The 27,875-nt window shown below is 41.5% G+C and overlaps 1 protein-coding gene across 2 annotated transcripts in view; it reads left to right on the top strand.

Moving 5' to 3' along the window:
- The window catches only part of PIBF1 (progesterone immunomodulatory binding factor 1), a 157,486-nt gene that overhangs the window by 91,511 nt on the left and 38,100 nt on the right, over positions 1-27,875 (top strand). For both annotated transcript variants that reach the window (XM_019610797.2, XM_031557834.1), the window contains exons 7-9: positions 6,459-6,624; positions 15,475-15,625; positions 26,698-26,788. In XM_019610797.2, coding sequence (XP_019466342.1) covers positions 6,459-6,624; positions 15,475-15,625; positions 26,698-26,788 — 408 coding nt within the window. The remainder of the gene's footprint in view (positions 1-6,458; positions 6,625-15,474; positions 15,626-26,697; positions 26,789-27,875) is intronic.

Here is a 27,875-nt window from a genome sequence, read left to right as displayed (position 1 = left end):
GAGCTTGGAAGAAGAGCTGTTAATGCTGACCAGCTCTCAGAGGCCCCCTTACCTCTAACAACCGAGCCCACGGGATAGCTCCAATTAGGTCCCGGAAGAGATCGAAGTTGGCTCTCCTAAAGTCCAGGGTAGCAATCCTACTTATTGCTTTGCTTCTTCCACTCAGGATCTTGAACTCCACCATCTCATGATCACTACAACCCAAACTGCCCCCAGCCTTTAGTTCCTTAACAAGTCCATCCTTGTTGGTGAGAATAAGGTCCAGTAACACACCTCCCCACGTCGGTTCCTCCACCACCTGCATCAGAAAGTTGTCTTCAACGCACTGCAAGAACCGTCTGGACCGTGCGTGCCTGGCCATGTTGGTCGCCCAGCAAATATCTGGATAATTGAAGTCCCCCATAAGCACCAGTGCCTGGGAACGTGACGCTACATCCAGTTGCTTATGGAAGGCCTCATCAACCACCTCATCCTGATCAGGGGGCCTGTAGTACACACCCACAACAGTGTCACCCTTACCAGCCTGCCCCTTGATTCTCACCCATAAGCTCTCCACTGCTACATCACTCTCCCCCAAGTGAAGTTCAATACATTCTTGCTGCTCTCTCACATAAAGAGCAACTCCACCACCCCACCTAGCCAGCCGATCTTTCCTAAAAAGCACATGCCTTCCATGACAACATTCCAGTTATGCGAGCTGTCCCACTGCGTCTCCATGATCGCAATGAGATCATGACCTCGCGACCACACGCAGCACTCCAGCTCTTCCTGTTTATTTCCCATGCTACGCGCATTAGTATACAGGCACTTAAGAGAAGCAGCATTCCCCCACTCCTCTTCAAGCCTTTGAACTCCACTGTCTCCACCCATCAAGTTCTGTTTGAAGCCTCGAACTGCATCTATTCCACACAGGCACCTGGGGAGCCGAGCATGGTTGGGGGGGGGAACGCCCACAACGCCGAGTCGGTATCTGTTTCCACCCGTTCTCTCTCAAACAGCTTTGCTCTGCTCGGCAACAACAGGGCAGAGGCTCCGCCACTGAGCAGTGGATATCACCTTGCCCTTTTGGGAGAGTTACAGTGGTTTTGACCCAGTCCCACACCCCCTAGTTCTTCATAAGTATTGTGAGGGGAAGGAGCAGACTGAGGGCTCACTGTATCAGGAGCACAGTCTGTCTGCCGATTCCTCTCTGTCATCTGTTTACAAGGCGACTAGGGGCCACATGCTCCATAGGGAGCCTCAGGTGCATGCCGGGACCTCGAGGCCAATAGGGCCTGGCACCACCACTCAATTTCCTTTTCACAGTCCTTGATGGTCCTCAGCCTCTCCACCTCTTCCCTCAGGCAGGCCACCAGACTGAGAAGGTCATTTACCTGGTCGCACCTTACACAGGCGCTGCCTCCATCGCCTGGCACTTCAAGGGCCAGACTCTGGCACTCGTTGCAGCCAGCAACCTGAACGCTAGCGTGCTGTTTTGGGACCTCAGTCTGGGTCTCCACACTCTTCTTGGCTACAGCCTTCCTCTTACGTGTGCAGGGGACCTCTGTCTGGGTCTCCACATGTTTCCTGGCAGTAGCCTTCCACTGAGACGCAGCCATGGCAATCCAGCAGACCCACTAGTACTAGCACAATCAGAGTAGCCTTACCAAGTGTGACTAAACAGCTCCACCCCATTACTGATAGTGCTGGATCTGCCCTCGCTCTTTTACCAGGTCGTTGAAGGGTGCAATCGCACTTACCACCCTCTTCACAGTGACAAAAACTCCTTCTCCTCGCCTGTGTGGCACGCCACTTCCTTCTTCAATGCTCTTATTAGAGGGAGGGAGGGAGGCGGGGACAGAGAGCCGCTACCCTGGCAACGCCCCCGCCACGTGAGCTGCTCTTGCGAGAGGTGCCGGGCTGCTCCGATGCCTCGGGAATCTCTGGATGAGGGAAAACCGAGCGAATCCCCTATGCACCCCACGATCAGCCGCCTCAGCTCTGCCTGGGGCAGCTCTGAAGCAGCAAACCTCGGCGATCAAAAGATTGATAGAGGAATGGAAGGAAGACCAACAGTTGGAGAATAGGACTAAGATAGGAATGATAACTGAATAGGCTGGAACAAACATGAAGAGAAAAAACATACCTCAAGCAGAAAGAATGAAAACAGAATTGGAAAGCACTAGAAATCTGAGTTGGAGCTGCGGCAGAGTGGGAAAAGGACAGGGACATTAGAGTACGTTTTGGGACTGGAAGGAGTAGGAGTGCAATAGGATAGGTTAGGGAGAAAATGTCTGTAGCATTTAGGTTTCTTTGCCAAAGTACATACACTTGTTTTTTTTGTGTTTTTTTTTGTGTTTTTTTTTTAAAGGAGAGTATATTGTAATTACTCTAAAGATCTTAGACCTGGAACTGACCCTTCTGTGGAGTCAGGAGCATTTCGCAACTTACAAGTCACTGATTTTTTTTCTTCATTTTTTTAAACTTGAAAATAACATCTCAACTATATCCTAAAGAACCTTAGGTTTCTATAATCATGTTCACAAAGTTAGAAAGGGTTGGTACTAATCTTCGTAAAATCCTAGTGGGACTTCCTTTGGAAGATCTATTATTTTATAGAATTTACTTGCTTGTTGTTCCTTTTTATAATCTTCTTACTCCTAGAATTTACTACTTGAATGCTTAATTTTACAGATCTCATTGTCTTCCTATGTACTTCATTATTCAATTATACCTACTTTTGAAGAGTACTGATGTACATTCAGATTTTGTCTATGGAATAGACAGTGGTATAAGTTAACAGTCTATTTCTGTCAGGTATAAACAGTGTTATCTCAGTACATACACAGTGCTTGTAAGAAGTTTTTAAAGTTACATGCACATATGGTAAAAGGTTTTGAATATGACTATTAGATTGGGCTGTGTTGGATATGTCTTGTAGTTTACCCCAATGAAAAAACAGTTTGTAATCTTGGCTTTCAGTTGGCTTTCTTTAGATGCACACTATTTGGAGAAGTGTACTTTTTCTCACTGCTTACACTGAAGTCGATTTTGTGAAGATACAACATTAAAATCTTTGCTTAGAAACTATTGTTTAAGTCCCTAACTGAATATTCTTTCTACTTTACTCTAAAATTAATAACTTTTGTGTCACTCCACTTTAGCGAACTTCCAGCATTATTGGCTGGTCATCCTGATGGCACAGAAACATAATGAAGTTGAGACTTAATTTCAGATGATTCTTGCGTGTTTGTTTGTTCTTTTCATTAACTCACTCTGTAATCAGTCTTTAATTCTCAACCCTTATTCTTTTGTGAAACAAAAACTATACCGTATCAGTTTTATTAATTTTTTTTTTTATGGGGAGAAAATCCTGTACACCCACAATAATAGTGGTATTCAAGCATAGCGTGGATCTGTTTTCTGTTGTTTTTCCTGGAGACCATCTAGGTGGATTAAGGAATGTGTTCTGACATTGTTTCATGACTGTATGTGTACGTGTGCTCCTAGACTTCTGCTGATATAGTAGCCAAGAAGTCAGATGTGCTATTTAGCCAAATAAAAACTCACATGCCAAAGAAACTCTGAAAGCTTTGCTGCAGTGGAGAACTCACTGGTGAGCTCAAAAGTGTAATAAGAAAATCTTATTTGAGGCATAATAGAAAATATTCTTGGTTGGACAACAGTTTCTCCTTTACCAGCTCTGAAAAAAGAGCAAATTTTTTTCTGTCATTAATGGAAGTGTTATTTTCCATACTACACATGAAAACAGATGTTATTATTTGTTGACAAAAGAGCATACAAAGTTGTTACATATCACTACTCATAAGCTGTACTCTCTCTTTCTCAAAAATCATTGCCAATGGAAAGCACATGATGTTCTTCACACCCTTACCAGTACAAACCATACTATGCCAATGTAAACTACTTAGAATTTCTAAAGAAAATCTTCTTTTTCCTAAAGTCACTGTTTGTGATTTTGCTGATAAGCATGGTCTGCAAGCACCTAGTTGATTGAGTGGACTTCGAAAATTGTCAGATTTAGTACAGTTTTCTGGAAAGTATGGTAAGATATAGGGAAGTATATATACCTTCTGTTTATGCATGTTTCCACTGTGTATGCTCTCTACAGATCATTAAACCTCAGACTATTCTAAGATCTGAAGCAGTCTTCTGGAAAGGATAGCCACTCATTTTCTGTGAAGGCATAACATACATATTTCTTGTTTAAAGTCAATAAATGTGACTTGTAGATAAATTTCATTTGTGTATTGCATTGCACATCAGATGGATGGATGACATGTATCTTTGTGAAGACATGCTCATTTTGGAATGAAATATTCTCCCCAGGGTTGTAAAAAACGTGCTTAGCAGAAAAGATTGTCTCTCCTGTCTGCAGCCAATCACATACAAAATATACAGAATGTAAGCATGCTGAAACTATTTTTGTGTGGTGAAATGAAAATGGGAACATACAGTCACAGCAATGATGAAAGGCTAAAAGTATCAGCCTTAAGCAAAATTGACAGCGGTTGATATCAGATAGATAATGGGTATCTAGCAGTTTTGCACGAGAGGAAATGTCATGCTGCTATTGAACAAGAAAGTTGTTTTAGAAAGAGTGATGATGTCTTTGTGAGTTTGTGGGCAAAACTTCCACTCTCTGCTCACGCAGACTGTGGGGGAACAATCTCATTCATGCTGTTGGACTGTTTATACATACACAAATGTTTACAGAGGACATCATAGTGACACCTGTTTATTTCAGTGAAAACTGCTTCCTTTTTGTATCTTAGAAACATTCCTACATCTGAAATCCTCAGGGAAAATATCTGACTAATCCCTTTATTTTTGTTAAATGCTCTCAATCCTACCTAAAGATTAGATACTAAATAAGGTAGAAGTGTGTTGCAACTGCTATTTGACAAATGGCAGTTAAGAGCAGTAATGGGTTAGAGTGAAAGTTTATCTGGCATTCTAACAATTTCAGTGATTTGTGTGAGAAGTACCATCTTACATTTAATAGTTGTCAAAGGATTTATCTTCTGAGAGTTTGTTCAATCTCTTCTTGAGTAAGTGTTAACTTTGTGTATTCAGAACATCTTATATAAGGAATTTCACATATTTCATGATAGTCTGTGAAGAATGATACTTGCTTTTTGTTCCACATCTGCTAGCTTTATTACACACCTCCTCATTCATCTATTGGAAAATATGGTAAATAATTGATTCTCAATTTCATTCTCCACGCCACTTAGGCTGTTACAGGCCTCTCGTAACTCCCATTTTCTTATACCATCTTTTTTCTCCAGCATTCTGGTTTGCTTAATTAACCTATTTCTCATGCTGTCACTATATTATAGCGCAATGTTGTAAATTGTCAAATGTCTTTAATATGCTTCTCTAACTGTTTACTTGTTGTACTTGTTCTTTGTGAGGTGAGTTGCTAGAAATGTGTTCACCATTCATTCTGCAGGTAGCAGTGTGGAATTGTAAAGTGACATGATGATTTCTGTATGTTCTTCATTCCTTTCACAGCCATTCCCCAAATGTTATTTTTTACCACTGTTTAAAACTGAATTAAAAATGTAATGGATTTGTCTAGTATAATCCCAAGATCTCATTTCCAAATTAAAAGTTAAGTAGGAGTTGATCATTTTATGTATATGGTTAAGAAAATTTTTGATTTGTTACTTTCTACATATCTCCTTTAAATTTCTTAAGATTTCCTACTCTTATTCACATCAGCTTCATTTTTACAGTCCAGTAATTTAGTATTCTATTAAAAACCTTTTTGAGATTGCCTATTAAGCATAAGGAGTGGAACAACAGATAACTGCTTCTAAGTGAAATATTATTTGTCTGATAGCTTCATTCCTGTTAGAGAGTCTTCATACCTGAGGTTGATTGTGGAAATAATAAACTGTCATGGTCTGGTGTTTCTTTATGTCTTTGGTTATGGGAAGAATTAGTGTAGCACATATCCATGATATACCTAAGGGAGTGCAGCCTGGATACCATTGGTGTCTAACACTACTTCTCCTGATCGTGTATTACAGTTGGTGGAAAAGCTAAGAGGCAACAGCCTCCTTGGTATCTCTCCCGTGTCCTTTAAAGATTTCATTGTTAGAGGTATGAATGTATACACATCTATACTGAGAAGAAAGTTCATGTTGATGTAGTATTTTTAAAAACTAAGGTATACTGTTAAGGTCATTGTCATTTGATTTTTGCATTACCAATCCACAAATTTAGCAAAGCTGTGGACTGAGTTTTCCACCTGCTGTGTTTTGTAGTCATCTATGTAACAGTATTTAGATAGGCAACTGTAAATAGATAACTAACTTGTATTTACCAAACTCTTAAAAATACTCTCAATTTCATTTCAGGTATAAATTTCAAAGCAGAACAAGCAGGTATGTTGTATTTTTGAATCTCCAAAACTTTTTTTGTTTGTTTGTTTGTTTGTTTGTTTTTAGGTATAGACAAATGCAGCTTGGCACAGAAAGCAAAGTAGCAGAACTTCTTCACCAAAGTAAGTTAAAGTCCTTTGAAAGTGAACATATTCAACTCATGCAACAAGAAACAGCTAAGAATCTTTCACAGTGCCAAATAGAATGTGAGAAATATCAGAGAAAGCTGGAGGTATGTTATTAATACTTAATGGGGCATTATAAAGTTGTTTTCAATTATAATTTGAAATGAAGAAACTTGGGGGGAAAAAAGCACCAAAGAATGTACATGGATGAGTTAGTATTTCCACCAAATAGTGCCGAAGCAGAACATTATGAAAAAGCTTACCAAGCTATACTGTTTCAGGGAAAACTAAGGAAAGAAGAAAGCAAAACATTTTCTCATGGTGAGATGTTGAAGACGTGCGTGTTAGGTTAACAGTATCCAACATAGAAATTTTCTCTGCATGTCATATGTTAGCATCTAGATACTCTACTTGGAAAGGATAGGTCCTTATTACGCATCCTTACTGATAAATCCTTTCTGTTTTATAATCTAGCTCGTGTAAAACTGCTTATTAATTCCATTTCAGGAAACTAAACAGATAATGTATAGGAAAATGTTTTTTTATTTTATTCGTTCAAGTATGTATTAGAACTTCAATACCAGTAATAAGCAGAACAATTTTAGAGCAAAAATATGACAATATGTTGAAATTCTCTTGAAAGTATATAGACTTCTTGAAAGTATAGACTTTTCTTGGAAGCATATAGACTTTTTAAAGTTCTCTTACATTACTTAATAACACTAGAATAAACCAAACTGATTTAGTAGAACTTCTATTACTATACTTTTATTATAGACATACTACTAGGAGAAGTAAGTTCAGACTCTCTTATAGGAAACATATCCAGAAGAATCCAGTTTGTCATAATTAGATGTTGATATTTGATCTCTGGCAGATCCTTCAGAATCTATTTGTGCAAGATGTAGAATAAGTTGTTTTTAGTTCCCTTACACACAAGGGTAATAGCTTGCCAGCTCTCTTCAACAGCTCTGCATTCATTAACAGGTGGCAATTAAAACTTTTTGTCAATCTTTCTAAAATTAAGTAGAAAAATGTTCTTTTTTTTTCTTGTAGAAGAGCTGTTTCTTTTACTTCATTCAGGACAGCCTGTAAGTGTAATTATACACTTACTCAGTACTGTTACATGACTAAAAATTTTGTCTTCACAAAGGACCACTGAAAAACAGTTGGAAGCCCTAAGCACTATCCTAAGCACTATCCTGCCATGGCTACTCTCAGCTCACGACAAGAGCCATCATCTTATTAGAGGATATCCATACACAGAGAGGAAGTGGAGCAGATTCTGCCCCACTATAACAGTGGAACAAGATTGAGACCTTGTCATGAAACTGAATGTATGTAAGTCCATGGGCCAGGTAATATCCATCTCAGGGTTCTGAGAGAGATGGCTGATGTGATTGCTGAGCCACTCTCCATATTTGAAAAATCATGGCTGGCTGGTGAAGTCCCAGGTGACTGGAAAAAGGGAAACGTTACTTCCATTTTTAAAAAAGGGAGAAAGGAAGACCTGGGGAACTACAGGCCGATGAGCCTCACCTCTGTGCCTGGGAAGATCATGAAGCAGATCCTCCTGGTTACTGTGTTAAGGCACATACGAGATGAAAAGGTGATTTGAGACAGATAGCATGGCTTCACCAAGGGCAGATCTTGCCTGACCAATCTGATGGCCTTCTATGATGGAGTGACAGCAGTATGGATGGGGGAAGGGCAATGGATGTCATCTACCTGGACTTCTGCAAAGCCTTCCACATGGTCCCTCGCCACATCCTTCGCTCTAAATTGGAGAGGTGTGGATTTGAAGGATGGAATGTTCAATGGATGAGGATTTGGGCACAGCCAAAGGGATGTGATTAATAGTTCTGTGTCAGGGTGGAGGCCGGTCACAAACGGTGTCCCTCACGGGTAGGTCTTGAGACCGGTGCTCTTCAACATCTTCATCAATGATATAGATGATGGCATCAAGTGCACCCTCAGCAAGTTTGTGGACGACACCAAGTTGAGTGGTGTGGTCAATACACTGGAAGGAAGGGAAGCCATCCAGAGGGACCTGGACAGGCTGAGAAGTGGGCGCATGAGAACCTAATGATGCTCAATAAGGCCAAGTGTAGGATGCTGCACTTGGGTCAGGGCATTCCCAGGTATTTATACAAACTGGGGGAAGATCTCCTGGAGAGCAGCCCCACAGAGAAGTACTTGGGGGTCCCGGTAGACGAGAAGCTGGACATGAGCCAGTAGTGTGTGCTTGCAGCCCAGAAGGCCAACTGTGTTCTGGGCTGCATTAAAAAAGGCGAGGCCAGTTGTTCTGTTGACAATGATAGTGACCACGGCGATGATGGCAACTTTTCACTGGTAGTACAAACTTATAAGTCTAAAGTGCTCGAGTCAGCTGTCTTTGGAGTGACAGTTCAAATCCAAAGTCAGCTCTACTTGGAGTGGCAGATTCTGGCTCTGGGATCTCAGCAGAAAACTCCTTTGTTCTCATCTTCCTGGTCTTGTCAGCAGATAAGAGGGAGCAGGGAGGTGCCAACTTGAATCTTGCCTTCACAGGATAGAATAGCATCATTCCGCAGTCTCCCATACCAAGCTGGAGTTACTTGGTCACAGGCTAGATCTTTTGCTAGTAAACAGTCCTGAGCACTATTTTCCGAAGGCAGACAGCTCCAAAGAAATGCTTTCAAATGTAAAATTGTCCACACAGCGATGTTGATTGCCACACCCACACAGCAACACTCATCACTCATCTCCTAGACAAGTCAGTTTATCACAAGAAATACCTCAGGAAACAAGCTTTGAGCCAAAATACAAAGAAGGATTCTCATAATCCTGGGCTGCATTAAAAAAGGGTGGCCAGGAGGTGATTGTCCATGTCCCCCTCTTCCCTCCTACTCAGCTCTTATGAGGCCCCATCTGGAGTATGGGTCCAGGCCTGGGTTCCCCAGGGATCCCCAGTGCAGGAAGGATGTGGAGTTCTTGGAGCGGGTCCAGAGGAGGGCTGCTAAGATGATCAGAGGGCTGGAGCACCTCTCTTTGAAGAAAGATTGAGGGAACTGGGCTTGTTTAGCTTTGAGAGGAGAATGCTCTGGGGGGACCTCATTTGTGGCCTTCCAGTACTTGAAGGGAGTGTATAAACAGGAGAGGGAATGACTGTTTACATGGGTGGATAGTGACAGGACAAGGGGGAATGGTTTTAAACTGAGACTGGGGAGGTTTAGGTTAGATATTAGGAGGAAGTTTTTCACATAGAGGGTGACGCACTGGAACAGGTTGTCCAAGGAGGCTGTGGATGCCCTATCCCTGGAGGCATTGAATGCCAGGCTGGATGTGGCTCTGGGCAGCTTGGTCTAGTGGTTGCTGAGCCTGTCCATGGCATGAGGGTTGAAACCAGATGATCATTGTGGTCCTTTTTAACCCAGGCCATTCTATGATATGATTTTATGATATTAAGAAAAAGTTATTTCTTGAGAGACTAATGAAACACTTGAACAGGCTCCCCAGGGAAGCTTTCGAGGCCCCAAGCCTATCAGTGATCAAGAAGTGTTTGACAGTGCTCTTAGGTATAGATTTAGCTTTCCCCGTGCAGAAAGATGAACTCGATGGTCCTTGTGAGCTTCTTCCAACTTCTATGATTCTATTTAAGAAATTACTGTTTCTGTATTATCTCTTTCTTTTTTCTATCCACAACAGTTATGAGAACATTAATATGAAGCCTACAACCTTAACAATAGTAATGATAAAACTAAGTTTTGGAAAACAATTTGAAAAATAGTATGAGTGTAATTATAGGTTTGCACTGACAACCTTTTTAAAACAGTCTGTTTTAAAAAAAAAACTTCCCAAAATGATGTTCAGAGGGCTGAAGCACCTCTCCTATGAAAGAAGCTGAGAGACCTGAGGCTGTTCAGCCCGGAGAAGAGAAGGCTCGGTGGAGACGAGCGGCCCTCCAATACCTAAAAGAATAGAATGTATTCAGGTAATGATATTAAGGGGGTGAAAAAAAAAATGTACCTCAGAAACACCAATGTATTGTTTCAGTAGATGAAAATACATCACAAATTCTTATTCAGGAGCCTAACTTCAGTAACATAGTGTTGTGGCTTAACCTGGCAGGTGGCTAAGCACCACATAGTCCATTGCTTCATCCCCAGCCTTCCCAGTGGGATGGGGGAGAGAATCTGGAAATACAAGTGGAACTCAGGGGTTGAGATAAAACTATTTACTAAGATAGAGAAAAGGAGAAGGGCAATAGTTATGACCATATATATATATTTATATATAAATATATATGACAAGAGATGCACAAGCAATTGCTAACCACACCCCGATAAGTGCCCAGCTAGTCCCCTGAGCAGTGGAAGAGAGAGAGATTAACTCCCACCTCCTTCAGAACTCCTTCCACATGATGTCATATGGAATGGTATATCCCTTTGGCCATTTTGAGTCAGCTGTCCTAATTCTGTTCCCTCCCAGCTCCCTGAACCCTTTGCTAAAAATGATCTTGGCTCTGCACTATGCAACTTGAAGAGGGTACAAAGAAGTTGGTAGGATGTGCAGGGAGAAAATTAGAAAGGCAAAAGCCCAGCTTGAACTCAACTTGACTGTTGGGGTAAAAGGGAACAAGAAACTCTTTTACAAATGTATTAGTGGTAAGAGAAGGACCAAGGAGAATCTCTATTCTTTACTGGATGCATCCGGAAATGTGACCACTAAGGATAAGGAAAAGGCTGAGGTTCTCAGTGCCTTATTTACATCTGTCCTTAAAAGTTAAGCCAGTTATTATTAGGGTACTCTATACTCTGACCTGGAAGTCTCAGATAGAGAGAGGAATAAATCCCCCATGATTAAAGAGGAAACAGTCAGAGGCCTGCTATTCCATGTGGACTGCCACAAGTCCATGGGGCTGGATGAGATCCATCTGAAAGTGCTGAGAGAACTGGTGGAGATGATAGCCAAGCCACTTTCCATCATCTGTCAGCATTCCTGGTCAGCTCGGGAGGTCCCAGAAGACAGGAGACTTGTCAATGTGACTGTTCTACAAGAAGGATCGTAAGGAGGATCTAGGGTCCTACAACCTGTCAGCGTGACCAGGTGCCAGGAATGGTTATGGAGCAGATCATCTCGAGTGACATTACACAGTATGTGTGAGGCAACCAGGGGATCAAGCCCAGCCAGCATGGATTTATGAAGGGCAGGGCCTGCTTGACCAACCTGATCTCCTTCTATGATGGAATGACCTGCCTGGAGGGTGAGGGAAAGGCTGTTGATGTGATCTGCCTTAACTTTAGCAAAGCCTCCCACAATGTCTACCTCAGTATTCTCCTGGAGAAGCTGCAGCCTGTAGCTTGGACAGGTACGCTGTGTGCTGGGTGAGGAGTTGGCTGGAGGGCCAGGCCCAGTGAGTGGTAGTGAATGGAGTTAAATCCAGCTGGTGACCAGTCACGAGTGGTGTTCCCCAGGGGTTGGTATAGGCCTGTCCTCTTCAATATCTTTATTGATGAACTGGGTGAGGACATTGAGTGCACTCTCAGTAAGTTTTCAGATGACACCAAGCTGGCAGGAATTGTCGATCTGCTTAGTGGCAGCAGGGTTCTACAGGGGAGTCTGGACAGGCTGGATAGTTGGGCTGAGGTGAATGGGGTGAGGTTCAACAATTCCAGGTGCCCGGGTCCTGCACTTTGGCCAGAACATCTCCAGGCAATGTTACAGGCTTGGGGCAGAGTGGCTGGATAATTGTGTAGAGGAAATGGACCTGAAGGATATTGATTGATGCTTGGCTGAACATGAGCCTGCAGTGTGGCCGAGGCCAATGGCATCAGAAATAGTGTTGCCAGCCAGAGCAGGGAATTGTCCCCCTGTACTAAGCAGTAGTGATGCCGCACCTCGAGTACTGTGTTCAGGTTTGGGCCCCTCCTTACAAGAAAGACTTTGAGGCCCTGGAACGTGTCCAGAGAAGGGTAACACAACTGGTGAGGAATCTGGAGCACCGGTCTTAAGATGGGCGGCTGAGGGAGCTGGGATTATTCAGTCTGGAGAAGAGGAGGCTCAGAGGAGATCTTATTGCTTTCTATAACTACTTGACAGGAGATTGTAGTGAGCTGGGGGTTGATCTCTTCTCTTGTGTAACTAGTAATAGGACTGGAGGGAATGGCCGCAAGCTGTACCAGGGGAGATTCAGGCTGCACATTAGGAAATGCTGCTTTTCTGAAAGAGTGGTTAGGCGCTGGAATAAGCTGCCCAGGGAGATGGTGGAGTCACTGACCCTGGAGGTGTTCAAGGAATATTGAGACGTGTTGAGGGACATGTTTTGGTGAGAACTATTGGTGATAGGTGGATGGTTGGACTAGATGATCTTGAAGGTCTTTTCCAACCTTGATGATTCTATGATTCTGTGATCAGTTTGTTATCAACATTGCTGTTCTCCTGGAACCAAAACATAGTGTTGTACCAGACACTCTGAAGAAAACAATTCTAGCCCACGTGAATCTAAGACACATAGTATATAAAATTTCACTGCTGTGTGAATACGCTATATGCACTGTAGATAAACTTTACACTATCAAGAAACTACAGCATTTTGATACTTATACTCACTACATCTGTTTACATGAAAGGTCAATGAGTTGGACCTTTTTATTTAAACAAGCTTAGAATTTATTCTCTTTCAAGTACGTATTTTCAAAAATGTAATATATCCTGTTTGACTAATTGTAGTATTGGAAAGATGTCCAGTCTGCGGCAAAGGAAACTTACATCAAAACAAAATTCCTTCATCTGTGCAAAGTTAGTCCTGAAAACATCACTGCATCCAATTTGTAAGATTTAAATGAAATTGACAGTGTGTGTAAAACAGACAGTAGGCTACACAAACTTAGTAGAACAGAATAAGAACTTTTTTTTTTTCCAGATTTCAGCTTTGGCAGTCTTTGTTTTGGGGGGGAAATATGCTGTTATTTGAGATTCTGCATTACTGGGATGTTTATGAAAAGGAGCTATACAGTGGAAAACAGTTACAGAGTGGAAACAAAGCTTTAGATGAAATGTAATTTCTTGTTGTTCTGTCTGTATTGGAACATTCAGATCCTGGCTGATGAGGTTAGTTGTGGTCATGAGCACTGGGAGTGCCAGCTGTGCTAGACTTTGAGGTTGCTAAATAAATTTTAATTGCACAGACATGTCTAAACTTTGTGTAAGGAAGTTGCATTGAGTTGCATTTCCATTTTCTTTGGCTGTTTGATTTGAATAAACTCTTGAATATGTGGCATTCAACTGTACTAGTTCTCCTGGCACTTCCTTTTCCTAATAAAGATATGCCTTGAAACCAATGCTTTTTCATTAGAAAATATTACTGCAGAATTTAAACACTTGAAATCCTTATTTTTTTGCATTTGTTCCTTTTGACTGATTTCTTAAATTTCTAAAATATATGATCAGTGTATTAATATTTTCTCATCTTTTTTTTTTTTCATACAGCATATTGATTTTAACTAATGTAGTCACTAGTAACTTGGGACTCAGCTGTAGAGCTGTAGCTGCTTCATGAAAAAATCTGTTTTTAATTGGATTTCAGCATAGTTTGTCTTAAACATGCTAAAACTATGAAACTGTTTTATATGTTGCCAAAATTTGACCTATAAATGTAGCCTTCTATGAGAATAGATTGATGTTTTCCATGTTTTTATATTTGTGTTGCTTATTTCCCTAAATACTGTGGATAGCTTAGTATTTCTGACTGCATACAGCATTACTGCTGTGTACAGTATCTAGTATTCCTGCATCTCAGGACCTATATTCAATCATAATCTTCTATGTGTGGGACTTACATTCATGAAGTTATTATTAGCTAATGTACTACTTGATTATTACTTTAACTTGTTTTTTTCTTTTTCTGCACAGAACATGGATTACTACTTTACTAACCAAAGATTTTCATTCCAGCTGGTTTTACACTATTTGTCAATGTTGCATTTTTCTATTTCAAGTACCATATCACTTAGTTTTCTTGTTAAGCTTCAGTTTGTATACAGAACTTTCTAAGTTTTAATTTTGAATATGTCCTTTTTTTGTTAAATGTTGGTAGATTAAGTATTTACGTTAGTTCCAAATGCTCATGGCATATTATTTTTCAATAATGAGTAAATAATAAGAATCTGATGTAACTTAAATAACAAATCTTGTTATTTGTGCATTTACTATTCCATAAAGGAACATTCTAGTAAATTGATGACTGGTATATGAATGTAATTGAATCAACAAAAAAGAATACAGTCATGCTTTTTTTTTTACTTCTTTATTAATTTCTGTAACTATTGCTTTGGTTGTTGTAACTGTCCTTTAAAATTATTGTCATTTTTCCCAGGTTGAGACAAAGGCCTTAGGAAATTCTGGGGAGACCTGATAGCAGCCTTTCGGTATCTACAGGGGGGCAATAAGAAGGAAGGGGACAGTCTCTTTAGCAGGGTCAGTTGTGATGGGACAAGAGGGAATGGTTTCAAAATACAACGGAGGAGATTTAGATTGGAAACAAGGAAGAAGTTTTTTACAGTAAGACTGATGAAGCACTGGAACACGTTGTCCAGAGAGGTGGTAGAAGGCTCATTCTTGGAGACACTCAAAGTTAGGCTGGATCAAGCACTGAGCAAACTGATGGTGCTGTAGGTGTCCCTGTTCATTTCAGGGGAATTGGACCTAATGACCTTTAAGAGTCCCTTCCAGATCAAATAATCATATGATTCTATAAAATGTTATAAGATACGAGAGTGTAGTCTGTGCAAGATAACATAGCTGAAAAGAATTAATTTTTTTCAAGTATTTTACTTTAGCTGTGCAAAAGTTGCATCAAATGTGATACATAATTGTTGTTTGGTATTGTTGCTGATTATTTTACATGTGGGTTTTCACCTTTTTCATAAACAGCCATCATGCTAATTCAGTGATATTTTCATTATTCATTCTCACAGGTGCTCACCAAGGAATTTTACAGTCTTCAGTCTTCTAGTGAAACACGCATTATTGAACTTCAAACACAGAATTCCGAGTTTCAGGCAAGACTAGATACTTATGAAAAACTTGAAAAAGACCTTGATGAGATAATAATGCAGACAGCAGAAAGTAAGTTCTGATACAAATTACATCTGTAGATGTTTCCAGAATTCTGGCAATATCTTGTATCTTACAGCACTATGAAATTATTAGTGTCTGCCATTCTCCTTCCTCATGCCTAACAATTAAGAAGCAATAGTTATTTTGATAGAAAATACTAATGACAAGTTTCTATATGTATTTTTAAATATCTATCAAATAAACATGAAGTTAGATGTACGGATGTTAAAAATCATCTCATTTCTCTTTTGCCTGTTCTAATTATTCATTAAGATTATATGAGTTTGTTGGGTTTCTGTTTCGTTTTATTTTTAGAATTCTTCTATCAAATATTTTGAATACCAGAAAGCTTTGTTGACAAACAACTATACGTTTAATAATACAGCAGATGATAAATGTGATTATTTCTTTAAATGAGTTATGGAAAAAAAGAAAGTTGTTTCCTGTGTTGAATTAATATTAATTTTACTCTGCTTCTTGTGAGGCCACATCTGGAGTACCATGTCCAGTTCTTTCTCACCAGTTCAAGTAAGACAGAGAACTTCTATAGAGAGTCCAGCTGAAGACCACAAAGACCATGAGGGGCCTGAAGCATCTCCCTTGGGAGGAAGGGCTCGGAGACCTGGGACTGTTCAGCCTTAGAAGAGAGGACTGGGAGGGGATCTTATCAATGCTTATAAATACCTACAGGGCAGGTGTCAAGTGGATGAGGCCAACTTCTTTTCAGTGAGCTCAGTGACAGAACAAGGGGCAATAGGCATAAACTGGATCACAGGAAGTTCTATATGAACATGAGAAAGAACTTGTTTACTTTGAGGGTGACAAAGCATTGGAACAGACTGCCCAGGGAGGTTGTGGAGTCTCTTCCTCTGGAGATACTCAATTTCCTCCTGGACACTTTCTTGTGCAACGTACTCCAGGGAGCCTGCTTTAACAGGGGAACTGGATTAGATGATCTTCAGACATCCCTTTCAGTCCCGATGATTCTCTAATTTTATGTGTTTCTGTGAAGTCGTTGCTTGTGGCAAATCAATCTGTTCTAATTACTAATGGCAAATCATCCTGCTCTAAGTACTAAACCAGTGATTTGCTTCTGATCTGATTACTTTGGAAAACTTTCCTCTCTGGTTGGCCAAAATAACAATATGTGTTCTCAAAGAGCAGAAATTTTGTGAAATCTGTTGGGGTCTCTGTTTGTCCCTTGCCTTAGGTGAATCAACAAAGCAACTGCTTTCTAATTCAAAGTTAGGACTTTATTCTTGAAGTCTTCTAGCCAGTGTATGAAAATAATAGGCCATTTTAATTTCTCAAACTAATTTGTGGATCTTCTTGTCCTTCTGTCTTCAATTTCTCTTCTAAAAAAATAATTATAAATTATGTTTTACAGGTAGAAGATAGTTACATAAGCTTTAAATGGAAACATTAGTCTATAGCTAAGTACGCATTACTGGGATTTAGTGGCATCTAGCAGCCTTCAGTAGCTAGGGTGTGCAGAAAATGAAGTTAAGAATACTGTTTTCTGCTTACAGTGATTCACATTTTCTTATTCATCTTATAGTAAAGTTTTTACAAAACTGAATAATTCTTAATTTCTCCCTAACTAATATGTTTTAATTATATTTGTAAGCTACAGAATATTAGTACTTTGAGTGCGTATAAAAAAAACATGGAGAGTGACACTTTTCATGGCCTGACAGTGATAGGACAAGGTGGAACTGTTTTAAACGAAAAGAGGGTAATTTGGATTAGATATTAGGAGGAGACTTTTCACTCTGAGAGCGGTGAGGCACTGGAGCAGAGACGGTGTTGATGCCCTGTCCCTGGAGGTGTCCAAGGGTGGCCTGATCTAGCGGATGTCAACTCTGTCCATGGTTGCAGGAGTTGGAAGGGACTGTAAAAATCATCTAGTTCCAACACAAGTCATTGTATGATCACCTAAAGAAGTCAAAGTTTACAAATACACTTGTTTATTGATATTTAACAACTGTTTGTATTCTGGTTCAGTTTGAAGAGGGAAAAAGGGAGATACACTACAATAATATTGCTTGATCGCCAAAGTTCGCTGCTTCGAAGCTGTCCCAGCCAGAACCGCGGTGACTGACCGTGAGGTACAGGAGGGTTTCACTTGATTCCTTGATCAGGGAACCCCGAGATAACAGAGCAGCCCGGCAGCTCTCCCGAGAGCGGCTGTCATGAAGTGCGCGTTGCCAGGGCAACGGCTCTGCATCCACGCCCCCTGCCTAGAAAAAGCCTCAGGGACAGAGAGGAGTTGGGTGCGTGAATCACGTGGGCTGTTCAGACAAGGAGAAACCATAAGTCACCCATTAACGAGACTACACAGGGAGGAGAGTTGTTATCACTGCAAAGAAAGTGGTAAGTGCAGGGGCACCTGTTAATGGGCTGATAATGGGGCAAGGGTGGTGCCAGCACTACCGACAGCAGGACAGGGCTGATCAGTCAGACCCCATTAAGGCTACCCGAATAGTGCTGGTTTGCCATGGCTGCATCCCTGCAGAAGGCTACTGCCAGGAAAAAAGTGGAGACCCAGACAGAGGTCCTCTGCACACATGAAAGGAAGGCTGCCGATAAGAAAAACGTGGAGACCCAGACTGAGGTCCCGAAACAAGATGCCAGCGCGCAGCTCTCTGGCTGTAGTGAATGCCAGAGCCTGGCCTTTGCACCGCTAGGTGAGGGAGACAGCACTTGTGTTAGATGCGACTAGCTAAATGACTTACTTAGCCTTGTGGTTGTCCTGAAGGAGGAGGTGGAGAGGCTGAGGAGCATAAAGGAATGTGAGAGGGAGATTGATTGGTGGAGCCAAACCCTGTCGGCCCTGACATCTTGGCAGCCAGCTTAGGCTCCACATGGAGCACGTCACCCCCTGCTGCCTTGCAAATAGGTGACAGAGGGGAAATAGCAGGCAGTCTTCCTGCTGCGGTGAGCCCCGTGTCCTCTCCTCCCCATATTAACAACGGAGAAGAATAGGGGATTTTGGGGCAGTGGCAAAAGGTCCCTGCGTGGTGATGCAGATGCAACAGCCCAGAGATTCCCCTCCCTCCCCAGCTGCCCCTGTGGAACAGGTACAGTGCTCTGCAGGGACAACTGGACAGTGGTGGTGATGATGGTTCTCCCCAGTTGGTGGAGTTACCAAAGTCTAACCAGACCTCACTTAGCATCAAAACCTCATCTGCAAAGGAAAAATGACAGGTCATTGTTATTGGTGACTCTCCTGAAGGGAGCAGAAGGACCAATATGTCCTTCTGTATAGGGAGGTCTGCTGCCTCCCAGGAGCCCAGATTAAAGACTTAAGGAAGAAACTTCCTTCCCTAGTTCGGCCCTCAGATTACTATCCCCTACTGTTGTTTCAGGGAGGCAGCAATGATATAGGAAGAACTTCACTGAAGACTGTGAAAAAAGATTTCAGAGCCTTGGGGTGACAGATCAAGGGTTTGGGAGCACAAGTTGTGTTCTCTATTCCTCCAGTTTTAGGGAATGATGAGGGTATAAGTATGATGGGCCAATGGATTAATACCTGGTTCTGAGACTGGCGTACCTGGCAGGGTTTGGGGTTTTTTGACTTCTGCTCGATTTACACAAGACCAGGCCTGCTGGCAACCAATATCCCACCGGTAGAAAGGAGTGTTACAATGGGAGTTGGGAAGGCTCATAGATAGAGCTTTAAGCTAGGTATGAAGGAGGATGGGGGTGTAACTGGGGTCACTGGAACGAAACCTGTATGTAACATGCCGGTCCTTGTGGGAGAGGGATGTGCTAGTAAGATCCCACAGTGTTCAAGAGGGTGGCTACTGCCACTCAAAAGGAGGCCCAGCTCAGGTGCTTTTATATTAATGCACTCAACGTGCGTAATAAACAGGAGGAGCTGGAGGCCACTGTGCAGTTGAAAAGGTATGATATAGTCGCCATCATGGAAGTGTGGTGGAATGACTTACACAGCTGGAGTGCTGTGATGGATGGCTACCGACTTGTCAAAAGAGATAGGCAAGTGTCAATGGTTTACGGGCTTGTTTGGCCCAATTCAGTGACAAGTGTGGTGGAGGGATTTGTGAATCCACCCCTCCAGAAAGGGGAAATGGTGCCCCAAAAATCATTAAAAACAGTGGCGATCTGAGAAGAAACAAACTAATTTACTAAATATGGTATTGGAATGCAAGATAACATACTATCATACAGTATCATCAGAATTGAAGCTAATAAATCAAATATTGTGAGAGAGAGTGTCTGAGAATCTGAAGGCCTCACCATACGCTGAGGTGAGATGCACAGTTGGACCAAGCAGCAGGGAGAAAAGCCAAAGGAAAAAGTGAACATCAGGTGACCTTGCCAGGGGTTATATCTTCTCTCTGAATGCAAAGTGTTCTGTGGTATGTAGTTCTTCTCCTCTGGGCAGGTGCCCAGAATTGGAGCTTTAATGCTCCCCATGCACTACATGATGTTATGATGTGGAATATGAATAATCAAAAATCATAAAACCATGACAGCAAGGCAGGAGCGGCAGTGGTGTAGCCCTCTATGTTAAGAAAGAATGTGAATGAATGGAAATTAACAGTGGTGATGGTAGGGTTGAGACTTTATGGGTCAGAATAAAAGCAAAGGCCAATAAGACTGACATTGTCGTTAGAGTCTGCTACAGGCCACCCATCAGGATGAAGAGGTAGACAAGACACTTTGTAGAACAGTTGAGTGAGGTCTTGAGATCTCTCCCCCTTGTTCTTGTGGCGGACTTCAACTTCCCAGACATCTGCTGGATTTATACTACAGCAGATTGGGAACAGTTACAGAGGTTCCTAGAGTGTGTGGGAGATAACTTCCTGCCGCAGCTGGTGAAGAAGCTGACAAGGGGAAGCGAGATCCTGGACCTGCTGTTCGTTAACAGAGGTCTTGTGGGAAATGTAAAGGTTGGAGGCCATCTGGGGCATAGTGATCATGAGATGCTAGATTTCTTGAGCCTCGTTGAACCAGAAAGGGGAGCCAGCAGAACTGCCACTTTGGACTTCAGGAGGGCAGACTTTAGCCTCTTTAGGACCATGGTTGAGAGGTTACTTGGGATGTAACTTTGGAGGGCGTGGGAGCCCTGGAAGGCTGGGAATATTTTAAGGAAGTAATTTTAAAGGTAGAGGAGCTGACCATCCCCAGGTCACAGAAGATGAGCCAACAGGCAAGGAGGTCAGGCTGGCTGAACAGAGACCTTAGGCTAGAACTCAAGAGCAAAAGGAAAGTTTATGGTCTCTGGAAGAGTGGGTAAGTACTTATGATGATTACAGGTACATAGTGAAGTTGTGCAGGGAGAAAAATTAGTAAAGCCAAAGCCCAGCTAGAACTGAACTTGGCCACCAAGGTAAAGGACAACAATAAATATTTCTATAAACACATCAACAACAAGAGGAGGGCGAGGGAGAATCTCCATCCCTTGTTGGATGCCAAGGACAACTTGATGACCAGGGATCAGGATAAGGCTGAGGTACTTAATGCTTTCTTTGCCTCATTCTTTAATAGCAAGGCTTGTTACTTCCTGGCACACAGCCCCCTGTGCTGGTAGATAGGAATGGGGAACGGAATAGGCCCTTCATATTCCACAAAGAGATGGTTTTGGACCTGCTCTGAAACCTGGATGCTCACAAGTCCATGGGGCCGGATGGATTGCACCTTAGAGTGCTGAGGGAGTTGGCAGAGCCACACTCCATCATTCTTTGTCAGTCCTGGCTAACCAGAAATGTGTTGGCGGACTGGAGACTGGTAGATGTAATGCTTATCTTTAGAAAGGGCTGGAAAGATGATCCTGGTAGCTACAGTCCTATCAGTCTCAACTCAGTGCCTGGGAAGGTTATGGAATGGATAATCTTGGGAGCCATCCTGGACCAGTTAAAGGTCAACCAAAGGATCAAGACCAGTCAGCATGGGTTTACAAATAGTAGATCCTGTTTGACAGACCTGATTTAATTTTATGACAAGATGACCTGCTTAGTGGATGAAGGTAAGGTTATTGATGTGGTCTGCCTGGACTTCAGTAAAGCATTTGACACTGTCTCTCACAACATTCTCCTGGAGAAGCTGGCTGCTCATGGTTTGGATGGATGTACACTCTGCTGAGTGAAATACTGGGTGGATGGCTGAGCCCAAAGAGTTGTGGTCAATGGAGTTAAATCCAGTTTGTGGCTAGTCATGAGCAGCGTCTCCCAGAGCTCAGTACTGGGGCCGCTTCTGTTTAATATCTTTATTAATGATCTTGATGAGGGGATTGAATGCACCCTCAATAAGTTTGCAGATGACACCAAGTTGGGAGTGTTGATCTGCCAGAGGGGAGAAAGGCACTACAGAGGGACCTGGATAGACTGGATCAATGGGCCAAGGTTAACTGTTTGAGTTTCAACAGTGCCAAGTGTCGGGTCCTGCATTTTGGTCACAGCAACCCCAGGCAACCCTACAGGTTTGGAAAGGAGTGGCTGGAAAGGTGCCTGATGGAAAGGGACCTTGGTGTACTGATGGACAGTCAGCTGAATATGAGCCAGCAGTGTGCCCAGGTGGCCAAGAAAGCCAATGGCATTGTGGCTCGTATGAGGAATGGTGTGGTGAGCAGGACTAGGGAAGTAATCCTGTCCCTGTACTCGGCACTGGTGAGGCCTTACCTCAAGTACTGTGTTCAGTTTTGGGTACCTCAGTACAGTAAGGACATTGAGGTGCTGGAGCAGGTCCATAGAAGGGCAACAAGACTGGTGAAGGGCTTGGAGAATATGCCCTACGAGGAGAGACTGAAGGAACTGGGGCTGTTCAGTCGGGGGGAAAGGAGGCTGAGGGGAGATCTTATTGCTCTCTTCCAATATCTGAAAGGTGCTTACAGCGAGAGCGGGATTGGTCTCTTCTCACTGGTGACAGGTGACAGGATGAGGGGAAATGGCACCAGGGGAAGTTTAGGTTGGATATCAGGAAACACTTCTTTACAGAAAGGGTTGTGAAGCACTGGAATAGGTTCCCCAGGGAGGTGGTTGAGTCACCATCCCTGGATGTGTTTAAAAACCATTTGGATGTGGTGCTCAGGGACGTGATTTAGTGGAGGGTTGTTAGGGTAGTATGGTTAGGTTGTGGTTGGACTTGATGATCTTTGAGGTCTTTTCCAACCTAAGCAATTCTGTGATGTTCTGATTATTTCAATATACTGCAATAATTTTGCTTATTCTTACTATTGTATCTTTGACATTGAAAATTAGAAGTAATACTTAAGACAGATTTCCAGCACCAAGGTGAAGTTCTGAGGCAAATCAGAGAAAATAAAAGCCTTACTTCTTTTTAAAATAATTGAAGAAGAACACAGACATACTTTCTCCTACTTCCCAAATTAAGAGCTGGCATTTACAGAAGGTCAAAAAAATATTTGAATGAAGGAAAATTACATGATTTTCAAATTTAAGGCATTCTAGAAATTTTCCAGTCAGTCTTTCAAAGAATGTTATATAGGCTGATTGCACCATGTGGAAGACAGTGGGAATTTCCTATAAGCTATAATGAGAACAAGATTTTATTTTTCAGTATTGTGATTGTGTCTTTACATTTCAATGCGATAAGTCTTTTTCCCTTTCTGTGGGTTATGAAGCCTCTGTTGTTTCACTGTTGTCTCTGTTATTTAGGAGTGTTGGAGTGTGAGGGGTTGATCATCAAATTTTCTGGACCTTTTAGAAAGTTTTGTGTTTGTACATGTGAGGTGGATTTTGTCATGTAACCATATGATCTTACTTCAGAGAATGTACATGTGGAAGGGATCACTGCATTTTTTCTTCTATTCCCTCATCAGTATGCTTCACTTTACTAATGAAACAGCCTTTTCAGGAAACTATGAAGAATTTATATAGCCATTCCTTACAGCAACTGAGTGATTTTGCAGGATCACAGAATTGTAGGGGTTGGAAGGGACCTCTTGAGATCATCTAGTCCAATTCCCTTGCTGAAGTGCATGAATAACATTCCACATGAATAACAATAAGCTTTCTTGGCATTTCTCTCTTTTTCCTTTTCAGCATAAAATATTCACATTGGAAAACTTTAGTTTTAGACTAGGTATTTTATTTTGATTATTTGATTATCTGGGTATCCCAACACACGAGGGACATGGAGCTTTGGAGCATGTCCAGAGGAGGGCCACAAAGATGATCAGAGGGCTAGAGCACCTCCCCTGCTGGGTCAGGAAGAGAGAACTGGGTCTCTTCAGCCTGGAGAAGAGAAGCCTCTGGGGAGACCTTATAGTGGCTTTCCAGTACCTAAAGGGGGCATACAGGAAAGCTGGGACTTTTTATAAGGACATGTAGCAACAAGGCAAGGGGAAATGGCTTTAAACTAGAAGAAGGTAGATTTGGACTAGATATTGGGAATAAATTCTTTACTGTGAGACACTGGAACAGGTTGCCCAGAGAGGATGTGGATGCCCCCTCCCTGGAGGCATTCAAAGCCAGGCTGGATGGGGCTTTGAGCCCTGGGTCAAGAAGGACATGTCCCTGCCTATAGCGAGGGGATTGTAACTTAAAGGTATCTTTTAAGTCAGAACATTCAAGGTAGCCAAATAGGCCAGTGGCATCCTGGCTAGTATCAGAAATAGCGTTGCCAGCAGGAGCAGGGAAGCGATCATCCTTATGTACTCTACTCTGGTGAGGCCGCACCTCGAGTACTGTGTTCAGTTTTGGGCCCCTCACTACAAGAAAGACACTGTGGCCCTGGAGCATGTCCGGAGCAGGGCAGCAACGCTGTGAGGGATCTGGTGCACTGGTCTTATGTGGAGTGGCTGAGGGAGCTGGGATTCTTCGGTCTGGAGAAGAGTCTCACAGGGCACTTCATATTGCTCTCTAATTCTGGTAGGAAGTTGTGGTAATGTGGGTCTTGGCTTCTTCTGTCATGTAACTAGTGATAGGACTGGAGGGAGTGGCCTCAAGTTACAGCAGGGGAGATTCAGGTTGGATGACAGGAAAAATTTCTTCTCTGAAAGAGTGGTCTGGTGCTGGACAGGGCTGCCCAGGGAGCAGGTGGAATCACCATCCCTGAGAGTGTTTCAGAAACATTTAGATACTGTACTAAGAGAACTGGTTTAGTAGAAACATATTGGTGGACAGTTGAACTGGATGATTTTGGAGGTCTTTTCCAGCCATGGTGATTCTATGTCTTCCTTGCTTTTTACTGGTTGGCATCTTTTTAAGGAAAAAAAAAAATAAAAAATTAAGGCTATCTGTATCCTCTCAATCACACTGTAAGAATGAAATTAATGAGTGTGTCCCTAACTAGTAGATGTTTATTGTATACCGCAGAGTCAGGTGAAGAGCCCAGAAAGAAAGAAAAGGTAACACAAGCACATCCTGGTAGAGATTATTTTGGGTTGGTACCTGCTACATTTTCAAAATGTTGGTGTTTTTTTGATATGACCTTTATATGTATGTTATTGGCAGATACTCATTTATAGGGTAGAATTTCCTTGACATTTTTCTAAAAAATGCAGCACTGAACTTGTCACCTAAAAGAAGGATTGCCTCATGTCCTAATCACTGTACACTTCTAAGAAGAGTCTGTCTCCTGTTTTTACTGTACTTTCCCATTTGGTAGTGGGACAGAGCAACAAGATCTCTTCTAAGCTTCAACTTGTATGTCACGTGCTCTAGCGTTCTCATTGTCTTGGTGACTCTCTGCTGGATTCCCTCCAATACATCAACATCTTTTGTGCACTGGGAAGCCCAAAACCAAGTATAGCCACGTGTGGTCCCAGAAATACTGAGTAGATGGGGAGGATCACTTTCTTCGACCATCCATCTGTGTTCTTGCTAATACAGCCTTGGATGCAGTTGTTCTTTGCTACAAGGCAATTTGTGATCAGCTTGTCCTCTAGAATCCTTGGATCTTTTTCTGCAAAACGCTTTTAGTCAGTCAGTCCCCAAACTGTGTTAGCATCTGGGCCCCAGATGTGAGACTCTGTATTTGCCTTTGCTTAACCTTAATGTTATTGTTCATACATCTATATATATATATATATATATTATTTTTTTTTCAGCCTGTTTAGGTCCCTGTGACTAGCAGCTCTGTCCCCCAGTTGATCTATCTTATCACTTCCCTAAGCTGCTAACTTTATGAAACATTCTGAAGGTGCACAATATCCCACTGTCTGCATTTTTAGTAAAGATTTTGAGTAGTATTAACACATGAAGATTCCAATAGTAAATGACTGTCAGTTGGGCTTTGTATGAGTAATTAATAATTACCATTATTTGAGCCCAAAAGTCCCAGTCCATACCTTGCTTGGATTTAAGGATACTACGAGAGACTGTACCAAAGATTCTGTCTTCACACTAGTCAAGATGTGACCATTCGTTTCATCATAAAAGGTATTAAATTAGTCAGATGTGATTTCTTTTTGCTAGCTGTTCCCAACCACCTATTTGTCCATGCTTGGAGTTTGAGGCTGGGGTGAGGCTGACTAGTTTCTCATTCCTTCTAGCCATCCTTGAATATGGGTACAGTATCTGTTTTCTGCAGACTATCGGAAATACTTCATTGCCACGGTCTTTCAAAAATGATTCAGTCAAGTGACATCAGTTCCCTCAGCAACCTCGAATTTGTCTCTTCTGATCCCGGGGACTTGCTTATGTCTATTTGTCTTAAACACTTCCTGATTTTTATCTTCCTGTTTCCTCATGAATACACAAAAAATGAATTATTTATGAGGAAAAAAAATCAACACCTAACTTTTTACTGCCAAATTAAATTTCTACTACTACTATTTTGTTATCATACATATGAATATGAAAGGTCACTGAATTTTTATCTTGCTTTTGTATTATTTATTAATATAAATCATTGTGGTTTTCTTTTAAGTGAGAAGTCTGCCTGTATCATAATATGAATGTATGGCACTGTGTCAGTGCTAATAGTAAACAAAACTCTTCCACTGAAGCGCTAAAGGCTATAGCAGTGTACAACAACTGAAAATGTAGGTTCTAGGGAAAAAAATGCATATGTGTAACTTTATAAGCTCTTGCATTCTAATTATTTTCTTCCAAGGACACCTTCTAATAGTACCTTTCTGCAATTTTCTGCAGTGGAAAATGAAGTTGAAGCTGAAAGGGTTCTCTTCTCATATGGGTATGGTGCTAATGTTCCTACAACAGCCAAAAGACGACTAAAGCAAAGGTAAATAAGTGGCTTTTCTGAATTTACTCATTCAAGACAAAGTAGATGAAGAGAGAAACAGCATGTTTAATCTTAGAAACTAGTAATTTTGGTTAACATAAAGAGGTTTTTTAATTACGTAAGAATACAGAAATAGGATGAAGAAAATGTACTGTATTTAATATGTATCTTTCAGGAAATTAAGAACAGTAAAGTTTAAGAGCATCCTTTTATCTTTACATACACAGCACTTGATTCCAGTTATGTTTTTCAGTTTCCTCTGATACCATTTGATTAATAGATAAAAATAACATGTAGACTAAATAACATACCTTTTGATCATAGTCATTTTTAAATAATAAATTTATACAACACATTGTCTTTAAGAAACAATGGTGACATTCAAATAGTTCATTGTGTACATAAAGGCTACAGCTCACTGTGGAAGATAGGGAATGTAGATTTACCTACAATATTTTACATGATTTATAATATTTTTTAAATGTGACAGCAAAAAAAATACTCTGCAGTTGTTTAAAATATACCCAAATACTATAAAAGGAAAACATAACCGAAGATCAAAATCACGTAATGGTGAGATGATTTAGGCTGAAAGGAACATGTGGAACTTAGTGGAGTCCAGCACCCTGCTCAGAGCAAATCCAATTGCTTAAGACCTTTTCCAATTTAGTAAATGTTGTCAGTATTGTCTATCAGATCAGACCTGTCGTGTACTGAGTTACATATTGCTGTAAGGATCATAAAGATTTTATGCAGTACTTAAGTTTGGCATAGCTTAATTTGCTCTTTAGCATTTTTATGCCTCATCATACTGTTTCTTAGTAAAATTTCTTTTGATACTACCTGTGTTACTCCAAAAGTAATGCAGTCTATTTATTTTCTTAGAAAGTATAACAGCTGCGAAGAGCACAATAACACTATGTGATAGAGCAAGTTCTTAGCTACAAAACACTGTTTTTCATCAGTCATCATTTTGGAGGTGACCTAGTGTCACTGTCGTCACTGCTGAAATAGTGCTCAAATTGAGTGTTTGATCTCTGTAAACATTCAGCAAGTGCGATTAATGTCAGCGGGTGTGATTTTTTTT

This window comes from Meleagris gallopavo, chromosome 1 (genome assembly GCF_000146605.3).
Source record: "Meleagris gallopavo isolate NT-WF06-2002-E0010 breed Aviagen turkey brand Nicholas breeding stock chromosome 1, Turkey_5.1, whole genome shotgun sequence".
Taxonomy (NCBI): Eukaryota; Metazoa; Chordata; class Aves; order Galliformes; family Phasianidae; genus Meleagris; species Meleagris gallopavo.
This window is presented reverse-complemented; position numbering and strand designations above follow the sequence as displayed.